Source organism: Kogia breviceps, chromosome 8 (assembly GCF_026419965.1).
Source record: "Kogia breviceps isolate mKogBre1 chromosome 8, mKogBre1 haplotype 1, whole genome shotgun sequence".
In the NCBI taxonomy this organism is placed as follows: Eukaryota; Metazoa; Chordata; class Mammalia; order Artiodactyla; family Physeteridae; genus Kogia; species Kogia breviceps.
In genome coordinates, this window is record NC_081317.1 from 33,546,895 (window position 1) to 33,560,791 (window position 13,897).

General features: G+C 51.5%; 1 protein-coding gene across 12 annotated transcripts in view; it reads left to right on the forward strand.

The window, feature by feature from the left end:
• The window catches only part of WNK2 (WNK lysine deficient protein kinase 2), a 150,386-nt gene that overhangs the window by 42,476 nt on the left and 94,013 nt on the right, over positions 1 to 13,897 (forward strand). For all 12 annotated transcript variants that reach the window (XM_059072915.2, XM_059072917.2, XM_059072918.2 and 9 more), the window contains exons 5-7: positions 3,055 to 3,212; positions 5,969 to 6,057; positions 7,908 to 8,127. In XM_059072915.2, coding sequence (XP_058928898.1) covers positions 3,055 to 3,212; positions 5,969 to 6,057; positions 7,908 to 8,127 — 467 coding nt within the window. The remainder of the gene's footprint in view (positions 1 to 3,054; positions 3,213 to 5,968; positions 6,058 to 7,907; positions 8,128 to 13,897) is intronic.

A 13,897-nucleotide genomic window follows, 5' to 3' on the forward strand; every position in this document is an offset into this window, starting at 1 on the left:
GCCTCTGCATTTCTTGTCCTCCTCAAGAAGCCACTCTGTTGCTGTACTTGCCATGAGGAGGTGGTCGGCAGCTCGTGCCAGCCCCGTGTGGGGTCCTGGTGTGGTCCTGATACACAGTGGGCACTATGTGTCCACCAGGCCCGGTGGGAGCCCCTCCGGGCTTTGCAAAGAGAGTGCTTGGAGGGACTGTGGGGCAGCCATTTACGGGGTTCAAGATGTCTGGAAAATGCCAGTGTGCTGCAGGGTCAGGTGGCTCCAGGATGTGGCTCTGGAAGCCTGGATCAGGTGGGATTGGGAGAGGCTCTCCTGCATGCCATGATGTGAGGGCTTCTTCCCACATAAGCAGAATGAGAGGGTGATTCAGGGCTTTGCGAGTTCATGGTTTTGCTGTATAGTTGGAGACAGAATTTGACCTGTTTGTGGAAAATGAAACCATTGGGAATTTGGAAACTTCTCTGGCACGGTAGTGGGTTTGGAATGTGACATCTGGGGCAGGGTGGCCACTGGGGGTGTCCTGTGGACATGGGGCCTCCGGCTGAACAGGGAAGCTGAGTGGTAGGGCAAGGGTTGACCCAGGCCTCAGTTCCCTATCTGTGAAATAGGTGGATCAGGTGAGGGTCTAGCTGTGGGGCACACCCCCAGGCCTGTGAGCTGCTGGAGGTTTCCAGGCAGGTTTTGCAGATTTGGCCTTGGAAGTGGGGGTTTCCTTGGTGCCTCTTTTCCCTCTTGGAAATGGACTTTCCAGTTGTTGGGATGAGATAAAGCCTGGGTGTTTCCAGGAGGCACAGTGAGCCCCACAAAGGGTGCCTGATTTCATGAGGCTCCCCGGTCACCCCACCTTTTGCTCAGCCAGAGCCCATGAGGCTCCACAGTCATTGTAAGTGGGGGCTGATTAACGCATCTAAATAGGCCCTGGACAGCAAGGCCCTGGCCTCAGCAAGGGGCCTCAGCTGAGTGGGGTGGGTCTGTGGTCAGGTGAGGGATCCCCCAGGATGATGCTTTCCCCTGCATGCTGTGTCCAGGGTAACTGAGGGGTGTTGATGCTGTGGACCCATTCTGGGTGCAGCCATCAGAGAGGTTTTGTGCAGATAAGACGTAGCCCACTTGAGGCATCTGAGTTGCAGCCTCCCAGATGCTACCCATGACCCTTGTGACGTTTGTCCCTGAGGGCCACTTGGATCTGATGCTGTCATGGTGTGCTCTCACTGCATTTGTGCTGGGTCCTGAGTAGGTGGAGGTGAAGTGGGCGCAGTCCTTCCTGCAGGTGTTCACAGCCATGGAGGCTGGGACGTGGGGGATGCAGGACCATGGGGCTGAGGAGGTGTGCCCAGAGGTCCCTGGAGAGACAGGTGTGTGTGTGTGCCAGCACACACACATTCTTCTTAACATTTAGATTTAAATGGCTACATTGTAAGGAAAGAGAAAAAGGTTCAGTGTCTGTGGCCCAAGCACATGTGCAGAATTGGCATCCCCCACCATCCCAGATTGGAGCTGGGGCCCACACACACCCACTGCCCACCCTACCCCACCCAAAGCCAGGACATCTGGGGGCCTTGGGGTATTTCTTGTAAAGCAGCATTGCTGGTTCCCAGGGGTCTCAGAAGAGACTGAGCTGGATGATTGGGAGTCCTGACCAGGTGAGTGGGGTCCCCCTAGGCCAGCTCAGCTCCCAGCTTCTTGCCAGCAGCCCTGAGGCTCCTTTCTCCCTCTTCCCCTATAGATGGTTATAGCCAAGTGCAAAACATTTTTAGTACAGTCGTGTGGTTCAAAAGCCCAAAAGGATGAAAAATTCCTTGTGCAAGGTCCCTTGAACTCCTGTTTTCTCTCTGCTCATCATTATTTCTGATGGGATCTTCCAGAATTCTTTATGCGTGTGTGTAAATCATAACATAGATTCTTGTTTTTCCCATTTTTTACCCAAACTGTTAACTTTTTAAATTAAACATATAGTACCTCTTAAATTGAAATTATAGGTAAAGGAGAAAAAATTAAAATCACCCTTAATCTGTCTGCATCCCAGGCCCCCCCCCCACAACCCCCATGCTTTTTAACCCAATAGTTTGTGCTGTTTTGCATCTGCTTTTTAAAAAAACTGGAACATTTTGACAATCTTCCAAAGTCAACAAAGATGGAGAAGTGAAAATTAAAAGCAGCCTTATTGAAATTGATGGTCCCTTTTCTTTGCATTCAGCTTGACAGATGCTCAACTGGACCTATTTTAATAAAAGGAGTTTGTGATTTTTAAAGCAAATGTTTGTTACAGGAAAATTAAAAACACCAGACTAGTGTAACTAAAGGAGAAATCAACCGTAACCCCACCTCCTAGATGAGTCATTTTGGTCTGTGCTTATTGTTTTATATGGGATGGTCAGCATGCATGTGCAGTCATATATTTGGCTTATTTTACTCAGCCTATGTGAGTCTCTCATGGCCTTAACAATTCAGAGTAAGCGTTATTTTAAAATCTCTTGTGCTTAGAATGGATGGGCAGTTCTCACCATAACACCTAGCTGGTGTGAATGGGCCAGGTGAATGACGCCTTCCCAGCTGTCCCCAGGCAGCCATCTTCAGTGAAGATGATCACCGTCTGGGCTGCTGGGTGCTCTGCTTGTCTAGGGACATGGGAGGCTTTCTGGGGTTTTGCAGTTTAAGGAGCTCTGTGGTGGCCACACGTTTTTGCCTGCTTGGGGTTATCTGGGCCTGTGGCCAGGAAGGGTGTGCTCAGGCTTCTGCCTCCTCAAAGAGGCACCTCTGCCATTCCTGGCACAAACCCTGTCTCCTGGGAAGTAACGGTCTCCCAGCTCTGTGGTCAGGGGATGGCGCTGTGAACTGATCCAACCTGGAATCAGGAGGGTCCAGGGGGAATTTTGGGGAACTTCTGTCAGTAAAGCAGAATCCTGTTTGAATCCTGCACTCCAGGACCAATGACAAGGAACATGGGGGCAGGGCCAGCCCTGGCTTGTGGATGGGGGAGGAGGCGTGTGGCTCTGAGAGGCCCAAGGGTCTCCTGGGCTCAGTGACCACTGACCCTGCATCTTTTGCTCCTGGGCGCAGGTACCCCCGAGTTCATGGCACCAGAGATGTATGAGGAGCATTACGATGAGTCCGTGGATGTTTACGCCTTTGGGATGTGTATGCTGGAGATGGCCACCTCGGAGTACCCCTACTCGGAGTGCCAGAACGCTGCCCAGATCTACAGGAAGGTCACCTGTGTGAGTCCACTGGCCACTGTGACGGGCTGTGCGTCCCGTGCTGGGCTCTGTGTGCTTTGTAAAATCCTCACAGAAGCTGTGTGAGGATGGGAAGGAAGCCATTTTACAGATGGGGAAATAGAGGCTTAGGGGGTAACTCAGGTCTCTGAGCTGCGGTGGAGTAGCAGCAGTTGTAATGTGGGCTGTGGGCGGATCCTGGAGGCTGTCACTGGGGTCTCACGCGGTGCTGCGGGGCTGGAGCACCAAAGGGACCTCTCCAGGAGATGCCCAGGCCACCTGTCCATAGAACCCCTCCTCTGTGCCACCAGGGGGCTGCTGGCTTTCCCACCTTCTGGCATGTCCCTAGGCTTTAACTGGATGGTTTCAGTTTTGAAAACAGCATCCTGTTCTCCCCCTGTGGCTGTCCTGCTGAGTGGGGAATGCAAGGGGAGCATCCAGGGCAGGGCAGCTGGAGCCGTGGCTTTTCTGGGCCCTGGTAGCTCACTGTCCCTTTGCACCTGCGGCCCCAAGGCCCCACCACCCGAGTGCTGGTTGCCTCGCCCCTGCCCCCAATGCAGCCTCCTCACTTCTGCAGAAGCATGAGGAACCATGGTTCTCGCCACTCCGGAGTGCCTGCCCTTATCCCGCCCGCCACCTTGAGCCCTTCCCGCAGGTTGCAGCTTGCTTCTGTCCTTTGGTTCTTAATTCTAAGTTATCTATTGGTCATTTATTTACTTTGAGCACCTCCTGTGTGCCGCTGAGGGTGCAAGGTGGGAAGAGAGAATCCTTGGTTGGCAGCATTTGTGGGCATGGGTCAGAGACCCACAGATAGGTGTGCAGCTCCCCAGTGGTGCTGACCGGAGAGGTGGGCCCATCGGCTGTGGGCAGTGGTCCTCCAGAGGGACAGGGGAGGGACCCAAGGGAGGTTAGGGCTGCATTGCCAGGCCTTGAAGGGGTGCTGGTGCCCAGGGTGCCGGTGGAGCAGCTGCTGACCTTTCTGGTTGCACATGTGGATGGGATGGTGGTCCTTCTGCTGGGCTTGGGGAGACAGGGACTGAGTCCCCTGGGCACATGCTCCTCGGCCACTCTGGTTCCTCCACCAGCCCTGCTGCCCCCCATTTAGGCCCTGGGAGACAGGGCACTAGTCAGGGTCCCGCGGCTCCTACGTGGACCCATGTTGGTTTGGGTAAAGCTAGGCTCGGCCCCACCTTGCCTCCTTGAGGAAATCAGAGGAAAGGTGCATTCCCTGATCCTTGGTGTTTCCTCTGTTTGCAATAATACCCTTGTGCTCTGGGTCCTCTGGGCCCTCACGCTACACTCACATGCTGGTCCAGCCTCCAGCATCTGCTCCCGTCCTTGGGGGTCTCTTGGGCTCTTGGTGCCCATAGTTCTCAGCTGCCCCAACTCTGTGCTTCTGAGCCCAGAGGCGTGAGCCCCTTCAAAACAGCAACTTGTTCTTCTGGCACATTCTTCACCTGCTTTGGGGCCCTCAGCTTTCCAGAGATTTAAATGACAGTGTACGTACACACTTACCTGTATTTATAGTTTCTCAGACCACCTGCCCCCACCCTCGTAGGACTGTGGCCTTTCTTTTTAGCATAGGTAAACTTCTTTTTCTGTTGGCTTCAGTGGAGTGGCACGGGGTTCTCATCTTAGGGGGACCCCTTGTCTGCTTCTGAAACCCAGGGTGCTGTGTCTGTTGCTGCACAGACTCCCCTGCATGTCAGGCACAACCTGACCTCCTTTGGTTATGACCAGAGGTCGTGGGCAGGGGTTTGGTGGGCACCATGGGGCCCCAGCCAGGTGGTGGGAGCTGCTGGGGATACTGCACTCCCAGGTCTGCCCCTCGGCTGGGGGTGTGCCTCCCCTCTCCCCCATCCCTTTCTGTGGGAAAATGTATGCTTTAAAAAAACAAAAAAACAAGCCAGGGACGAGACCTTTGAAGGCAAAGTCATTTTGAAGGAGGAAGAACATGATGGTTGAGCCCTCACTGTGTTCAAAATGTTTAAAAACCAGGAGCCCCTCCCCCCAAACCCCACCCTGAACAGATTGCAAATAAGCCCGGCAGTCCAGCCCCTGTTTCTCCTGGAATCCTATCTGCTTGTGGGATTGACACTCTGCTCCCCCCATGCCTCTGGCTGCACACCCCTAGCACCCGCTGGGTCTCTGGTCAGCGTGAATGCTCAGCCACCTCCTGCTCCTGCTGCCTGAAAGTCATCTGATGTGGCTGCTGGCTGTGGAATTCTGTGGCACAGATGCTTGCTTGCAGCCCCCTCAAGCCACCAGGCCTTGGCAGTCAACCCCTCCGGTGACCACAGTGGGGCCAGCAACAGTGACCACATAGTGACTTCTGCACCCTCCAGGGGGCTGTGGCGAGAAAGGCCAGCTCTTTAGGCTTCCTTGTCCAGCCTCCAAGACCCTCTAGGCAGCTGGCATGGGAGGCCCTGGCTGGCTGGTGGGTGGCCTTGGGCAGGTGCGCCTCCCCCGCCCCCTCCACAGTGCAGTAAGAGCACACATGCTCCCTTGTGGGGAGCTGGGTTGGGCAGAGTGAACATCGTTGATGTCTGCTCTGAGTCTCCCCTGAATCTTTCTCTTCCCCAGACCTCACTACTCCCGACAGCCCTTCAGTGGGGACTTAGACTGAAACAGCCCCCCCGACCCCAACCCCAAACAAGGCTCATGCACTTCCTGCCTTCTCTTCTGCTGGGGTGAGTGTGAGGTGCACAAGAAACAGACCCCAATTTGGTATTAGGTGACTCTGCTCATGTCATCTTCAGGGCATCAAGCCGGCCAGCTTTGAAAAAGTGCATGATCCTGAAATCAAGGAGATTATTGGGGAGTGTATCTGCAAAAACAAGGAGGAAAGGTGAGTTCCCAGGCAGCATTGGATCTGGGCTGTTGCTCTGGCTGAAATCGCTTCCCAAAGAGAAGAAGAGTGTTGGAGATAGGCCACTTCAGGCCACAGGCATACCGGGTCCCAAGAAGCCTGCTGGGCGGTTGGTGGGCAGCCCCTGCCCAAGCTCTGCTGCCTGGAACATGCTCCCTGGCTTTGGGGACCGTCCTAGAGCCCCCAACCCCTTTGCTGGCTGCTTCTTGCCCACCCAGCCTGGAGTGTGGGCACTACTGGGGCCTCATTCTTCCCTTGTTGCTTTTTTTCTGTGTTGTCCCCAGCAAGCCTATCCATCCCCCCAGCCTGGAGGACACCCCCATGCCAGCCTCCCCAGTGAGTCTCATCCCACCCTCTCTCTCAGCTCCAGGCTGCGTTTTTCATGCCCCTGTTTGTCCGAGCCATCTCAAAGTCCCACATTCAAGTCAGAGCCCTCGAGATGCCCCCCAGACCAGCTCCCACCTCAGATCAGGGCCCTTCCTTCCTCAGCTGGTCAGCCAGGATGCTAGGTGTGTGTTCTGAGCCTTCCTCCTTCCTTCCTTCCCTCCCTCCTTCCCCATCCCTCCATCCCACCCTTTTCTCTCCTTCCTTCCTCCCTTCTGCCCCTTCTTTCCCTATCTCCTCCTTTCTCCCATCTCCCTCCCTCCTCCCTCTCTCTTCCTTCTGCCCCCTGCCCTTCTTCTCCTGCCCATTCCCCACCCTCCCCATTCCTCCTCCTCTCCCCACATACCTCTTCCTCACTCCCTCATGTGCCCTCCCTGCCCTTGCGCACCCAGCTCATGCCCTCTCCCCCTTTTCTGTGCCTAGCACTGATCACTATCCTTTTCCGTCATCTCTCATGTAGGGGCCCTGTCCCGATCCCCAGGCCTTCTCTCTTGCCCCCTTCAGGTTATCGTGTTTTGTTTTTTAAACAAAAATACTAAAAAACTGTGAAAAGTATATCACATCAGAAAAGTACAGAGACCACCTCCCAGACCAGGACAGACAGAGCCCCCAGGGCTGTGACCTCTGCACCCCCAGGGGCCTTAACTCCTGACCTTCCCCAGGGTCCCCACAGGCATTTGTCACCCTCCCTGAGGGTTGCTTAGCCTACTCTCCCCCTTTCATTCATGGTGGCTGTCTGGGCGGCATGTGGGATGTGTTGTCCTCAGCAGGGATGGGCCACTGGAACTCAAAGGCCACGGTGACCACAGACAGGATGCTGGGAGGAAGCTGGTCCCAGGACAAAACAGGGATCTGTTTGTGCCAGAGACAGGAACTAGATGAGCATTTAGGGATGTGGATTTGGGCGGCAGAGTGGTTAGCATGGCAACGCCCGTCCCCCATTCCCGTGCTGAGGAGCCTCCGAAAATGTCCCTGCTTCCTTGAGGCCAGGGTCCCTCAGGTGGTGAGCTGTGGAGGTGGGGGCCTGCCTCTTCTGGGTCCAGTTCAGTTTCACCTGGAGCCAGGTATCCTGTGACAACTGAGAGCTCCCTAACACCTCAGCAGGCTTTGACTACATAGTGCAGAGCCTGATTTAAACATTCTTTTCTGAATTACCCAAGTGTCTTAACAGTGGGGATGTTTAATTTTTATAAAGAGAGAAAAAAAGAAGGCTTATAACTATGCAGTTAGATGTGTTCAGTAGTAGGTTTTTCCTCTTCCCCTGGGAGTTAGGGAACCGAGATGTACTGTTTTGTGCTGCCCTCAAGGGCAGAGACTGCCCAGTGGGTGGTACAGTCAGAGGACTTTCTAGAGGGAGCTGGGCTGGCCGTGGCCCCTGCACCCCGTGTCCAGGACCCCCTCAGCAAGTGTGCCTTTGCCCTGCCTGACAGCCATCCCCTCCCCAGGTACGAAATCAAGGACCTGCTTAGCCATGCCTTCTTCGCGGAGGACACAGGTGTGAGGGTGGAGCTGGCTGAGGAGGACCATGGCAGGAAGTCCACCATCGCCCTGCGGCTCTGGGTTGAAGACCCCAAGAAACTGAAGGGCAAGCCCAAGGACAATGGGGCCATAGAATTCACCTTTGACCTGGAGAGGGAGACACCGGATGACGTGGCACAGGAAATGGTAATGTGTACTTGTTCCTTGGCAAATCTGGGTGCGTTCCTTGAAAGTGTGTGGTTTCCAAAGATTAAAATGAAGTCAGAAAAGGAGTGTGGTCCTGCAGTGGGTGGGCAGTTCTGGGAACAAGGATCCCTGTTGGTTGAGTGCTGCAGTGAAGGACAACATAGGTCCAAATCACCCTGCTGCACAGATGCAGGACATCACCTTAGAAATGGTGCAGTGAAAGGATATTGTGTACTGGTGTGGAGAGATCCCTGGGGACTTTAGCATATCAGGAAGAGCCCTGTTTTGACCAGATTCTTGCTAACTTTGTGCAGGTATGGGCCTTTGGGTTTGATCTTTATTTCACTCTGTTTCTGTGGAGCATTGTGGTCTGGAGTGCCTGGTGAGAGCAGGAGAATAGAGATGTTTTGTATCACAGAGGGAAAGAAGTATACATGAGAAATAAGACACTGATTTTTACTAGAAAATCTGAGCAAGAGTAAAAATATGCATGCTTGTTGCAGGAGAGTAAGTGCTTGGCTGTGCCTGTCATAACCACAGAAATGCATGCTCTTTTTTTCTCTTTTTTAAAATAAATGCATCACTGAAAATAGCACATCTATCAAAAATGTAGTAAGTCACAAGAGTATGGCTGATGGAGTCTTCCCTGGACCCCAGTAGGTTTTTTTTTAATCAATAAAATATATTTTTAAAAATTGAGGTATAGTTGATTTACAGTGTTCAGGTGTACAGCAAAGTGATTCAGTTATGTATAAGTGTATATACATGTATACGTGTGTGTGTGTGTGTGTGTGTGTGTGTATGTTCTTTTTTAGGTTCTTTTCTAATATAGGTTATTACAGTATATTGAATATAGTTCCCTGTGCTATACAGTAGGTCCTATTGTTTATCTATTTTATATATAATAGTGTGTATCTGTTAATCCTAAACTCCTAATTTATCCTCCTCCCAACTCTTTCCTCTTCGGTAACCATAAGTTTGTTTTCTATGTCTGTGAGTCTATTTCTGTTTCGTGAATAAGTTCACTTGTATCATTTTTTAAGGTCCCACATATAAGTGATATTGTATATTTGTCTTTCTCTGACTTCACTTAGTATGATAATCTCTAGGTCCAACCAACTTGCTGCAAATGACATCATTTCATCCTTTTTTATGGCTGAGTAATATTCCTTTATTTTATTTAAGTAATATTCCTTTATGTATATACAGTATCACATCATTTTTATCCATTCATCTGTCAGTGGACATTTAGGTTGTTTCCATGTCTTGGCTGTTGTAAATAGTGCTGCTATGAACATTGGGGTGCATGTATTTTTTTTTTGAAATAGAGCTTTCGTCTTTTCTGGTTAATGCCTAGAAGTGGGATTGCTGGATCATATGGTAACTCTATTTTTTAAGGACCTCCATACTATTCTCCACAGTGTAGGAGGGTTCCCTTTTCTCCACACCATCGCCAACATTTGTTATTTGTAGACTTTTTGATGATGGCCATTCTGACAAGTGTGAGGTTATACCTTATTGTAGTTTTGATTTGCATTTCTCAAATAATTAGCCATGTTGGACATCTTTTCATGTACCTGTTGGCCATCTGTATGTCTTCTTTGGAGAAATGTCTACTTAGGTCTTCTGCCCATTTTTTTGATTGGGTTGTTTGGTTTTTTTTTGGTCTTGAGCTATATAAGCTGTTTGTATATTTGGGAAGTTAATCTATTTAGGAAGTTAATCTCTTTTTGGTTGCATCATTTGCAAATATTTTCTCCCATTCTGTAGGTTGTCTTTTTGTTTTGTTTATAGTTTCCTTCACTGTGCAGAAGCTTTTAAGTTTAATTAGGTTCCATTTGTTTATTTTTGCTTTTATTTCCATTACTCTAGGACACAAATCCAAAAAAATATTGCTGTGATTTATGTCAAAGAGTGTTCTGCCTATGTTTTCCTCTAGGAGTTTGATAATATCTAGTCTTGCATTGAGGTCTTTAATCCATTTTGAGTTTATTTTTGTATATGATGTTAGAGAATGTTCTAATTTCATTCTTTTACATGTAGCTGTCCAGTTTTCCCAGCACCAATTATTGAAGAAACTGTCTTTTCTCAAATGTATATACTTGCCTCCTTTGTGGTAGATTAATTGACCATAAGTGTATGGGTCTATTTCTGGGCTTTCTTTCCAGTTCCATTGATCTATGTGTCTCTTTTTGTGCCAGTACCATACTGTTTTGATTACTATGGCTTTGTAGTATAGTCTGAAGTCAGGGAGCATGATTCCTCCAGCTCTGTTCTCCTTTCTCAAGATTATTTTGGCTATTTGGGGTCTTTCATGGTCACATAAAAATTTTTAAATTATTTTGTTCTAGTTCTGTGAAAAATGCCACTGGTAATTTGATAGGGAAAGACCCTAGCATGGCCCTGGAAGGTGGGCTACAAGAGGTGGAGGGGACGCTGCCTGCACAGGCTCCTGTGGGGAGCATATCTGTGGGGCCAGGCTGTGCTGACCACTGCTCAGTGAGGCTCTGCTCAGATGAGGTAATTGAGGCTGGCCATGCCATGTAAGGTGTGGGAGCCATGGACCAAGAGGAACTCAGGGGACCGGGCATGTGTCAGGTGAGGGGTCCATGGAACTTGGTTTAGGTGGTTGCAGCAGATTAGGGCAGGACAGGAGTGGGAGGTGCACGGCCAGTCAGGACCCTGCCTTCCACTGAACAGCAGCCTGTGCCCCTGATGGCGTGTATGGTAGGTGTGACGCCCTGCTAATGGCACGGAGCCCATGTCAGGAGTCCTTCTCAGCTGCTGGTCACATTCCTGGGCCTAGAAACAGACACCTCTGCTGTAATCGGATTTAACAGTATCGTTTAGCTCCATTGGTGCTTCTGGGAGGATCTTTCTATGACCTTGCATAGTGTGCACTGTTGAATTGCTACATATTTGTTGAGAGGTGCATTAAGATGATTACCAGCTTATCTATTTTAGTATAGTAGTTTGTATCTGTTAATCCCATAGTCCTAATTTGTCCCTCCCCCACCCCTTCCCCTTTGGTAACCTATGTCAGTGAGTCTATTTCTGTTTTATATATAGATTCATTTGTATTATTTTTTTAAATTCCACATTAAAAATTTTTTTTTTGGGGGGGGCTTCCCTGGTGGCGCAGTGGTTGAGAGTCCGCCTGCCGATGCAGGGGACACGGGTTCGTGCCCCGGTCCGGGAAGATCCCACATGCCGCGGAGCGGCTGGGCCCGTGAGCCATGGCCGCTGAGCCTGCGCGTCCGGAGCCTGTGCCCCGCAATGGGAAAGGCCACACCAGTGAGAGGCCCACGTACAGAAAAAAAAAAAAAAATTTTTTTTTTAAAAGAGAAATACCAGCCCATCAGTCCTATAATTCAGGACCTCTGTTTTTCCATATTGAGACACTGTGGTCTCTCCATGCTTTCTGCTGAAGTTTAAAGCACAAACATAAGTAACGAACAAGGTGGTGTGCAGGCTGGTATCCTGTGAGCTGAGGTTCAGGAAGGTGGGTTGCATGTGAAGAGTGTCCTGAAGGGACTGCGGGGACTGGGGGTACCTGGCTAACAGCTCCAGGTGTCCTGGTGGCAGGAGGAGCAGAGGGAGGCCTCGGGGGGGTTGCCTAGGCCTACATGAAGATGAGGTGGGTCCCTGGACAGCCTTGAGGGGGTGTGTCTGTCGAGGTGCAGGCACCTCAGGAAGCACTGGTGGCGAGCAGTGTTCTCGTTCCCCCATGAGCATTGCATAGCGATGGCATGAGAATGACAGGGCATACAGTTTCCACATAGTGACATGTCCTGGAGGCACCTGGGACCCAGACAACCAATGCCATCTGCGTCTCAGCTGGACCAGGTACCTCCTCCAGCTCCAGCTCCGTTCTTGGTTCTGTTCAGGACACTCCAGTTATAAGACAGTGGTGCCCAAACGTGGCCTGGGCCCCTTCCCAGGACCTGCCCACCCTCCTGAGAGGACTCATCCCTTCTCTGCCTCAACATAGAAAATACCTTGGCCCCTGGCCGCAGCACAGATGCTGCCCAGCCCCCAGGTCCTTGCGTGCACGCCTGTGCCTGTAGCTACGGCCCGGTCCTCACCAAGTCCCTGGCACCTGACTGGACTCACGGGTGGAGGTGTCTCCAGGAGTTCACAGTGCAGGCCCTGAGCCCAGCGCCTCCCCATTCCCTCTCCTCTGTCTCCTTTAAAAGTGCCTTTTCATGGGGAACATCCTCTGTGCTGTATGCCATCCTTGCAGAAGAAGGTGCATCACTGTGTTCAGTTAAGGAATAATAAAAAAACAACACATACCCAACACTCTGCTTAAGAAACAGAATGAGCCCAGATCCCTGGAGTGCCTGTGATGAAAGTGGCCGCATTCACACAGCGGGGTCTTCCACCTGTGTGAATGCCCCAGTTGTTACTGGCTGCTGCTCCTGAACCCTGGCTAGACCTGGCTCCTGGCTGGTCCTTGCAGGTCAGTGCTGGTCCTGCAGCCGTTGGCCAGGGTCTAACTTTCCCTCCACTCCCCTCCCCTTCCCACCCATCTGTAAATACCAGAGCCAACCCTGGGGTCTGGGTCTCTCCTCCCTGGGGTCCTGATGGCAGCTGCCTGGGCCTCTCCTGGGCTCTCCCTGGGCCAGGTGTTAGGACCCTGAAGAAGCCCAAGCTGGGCAGAGTTTCAGAGCTCACAACTCCCAGGTTGCTCAGCTGGGTGTTCACTTGCTGATAGCCTTAACTCAACACACACACTTCTTCAAAACTTAAAGTAATTTAAAGAGGAGATGACTACGAATGAAACACCAGTGTTGGTTATCATAAACAGATGGTAACCGTACAAAGGAAGTGCTTTGAAAGCATAGGGGTGTCAGTGCACTGACAGTTCTAGGACTTGGCGCCTGGTCCGGGCTGCTGTTGTTAACACCTGAGATTATTGAGTGTTGAGTGTTGAAGGTGATGAGGCTGCCTTCCTGAGGCTACCTGGGAGTGGGAGGCAGGCCGATGGGATAGCTTTCTCTTCTCCCTCTACAATCTCCCCCAAGCAGGTCCTGCAGGGGGCGTGGGGAGGGTGCCGGTGGTGGGTGGGGGATGCATTGGGGAGGCCTGTGTGAATGTGCATCAGAACAAAGATGCCCCCAGGGCTCAGAGAAGGGTGGGCTCTTTGGGGACCTGGGCTGGCTTTGATCTGGAAGTGACCCCTTGTGTAGACCCCCAGGGTGGGAGGGGAGGGAACTTGTGGCCTAGCCCAGGGATTCTCATGTTTGCGGTGCCAGCCCTTCTGCCTACACAGCCTCCAGATAATAGGATGCTCCAGTGTGGCCAAATTCTCTGCTGTTTGGGAAAAAATAGAAGAAACACCTTGGAGAGGATCACTGGGGGGGGTGACTGTGAAAATGGAGATGGAAGGGAAAATGGGTCATGGGCAGAAAATAGAAATGGCAGGCAAGCGTGTCTGTGGGATGCTTTCTTTCCAGCGGCCTCTGGTCAGGTCAGCCACATGGGGGTGGCACTGAGGGTAGGTACTGAACCCTGGCTCGGCCTCTTCAGCAAGTCCTGGCCATGTGCCCAGCCCTGCTCACACCTCCCCGTCCTGGGCTGAGCCTGGCGGGGGCGTCAGGGTGGATGTCTGCAGGATTTCAGCACAGTTCATTCTGTGAAATGGAGTTGTCTTCTGAAATGAGTCTTTTGAAATAATCACCAACTTATAGAAAAGTTGCAAATGTGGAACAGAACTGTTCAAGGTGACTTCTTTTGGCCAGACCTGTGTCTGTTTCCCACAGACAGG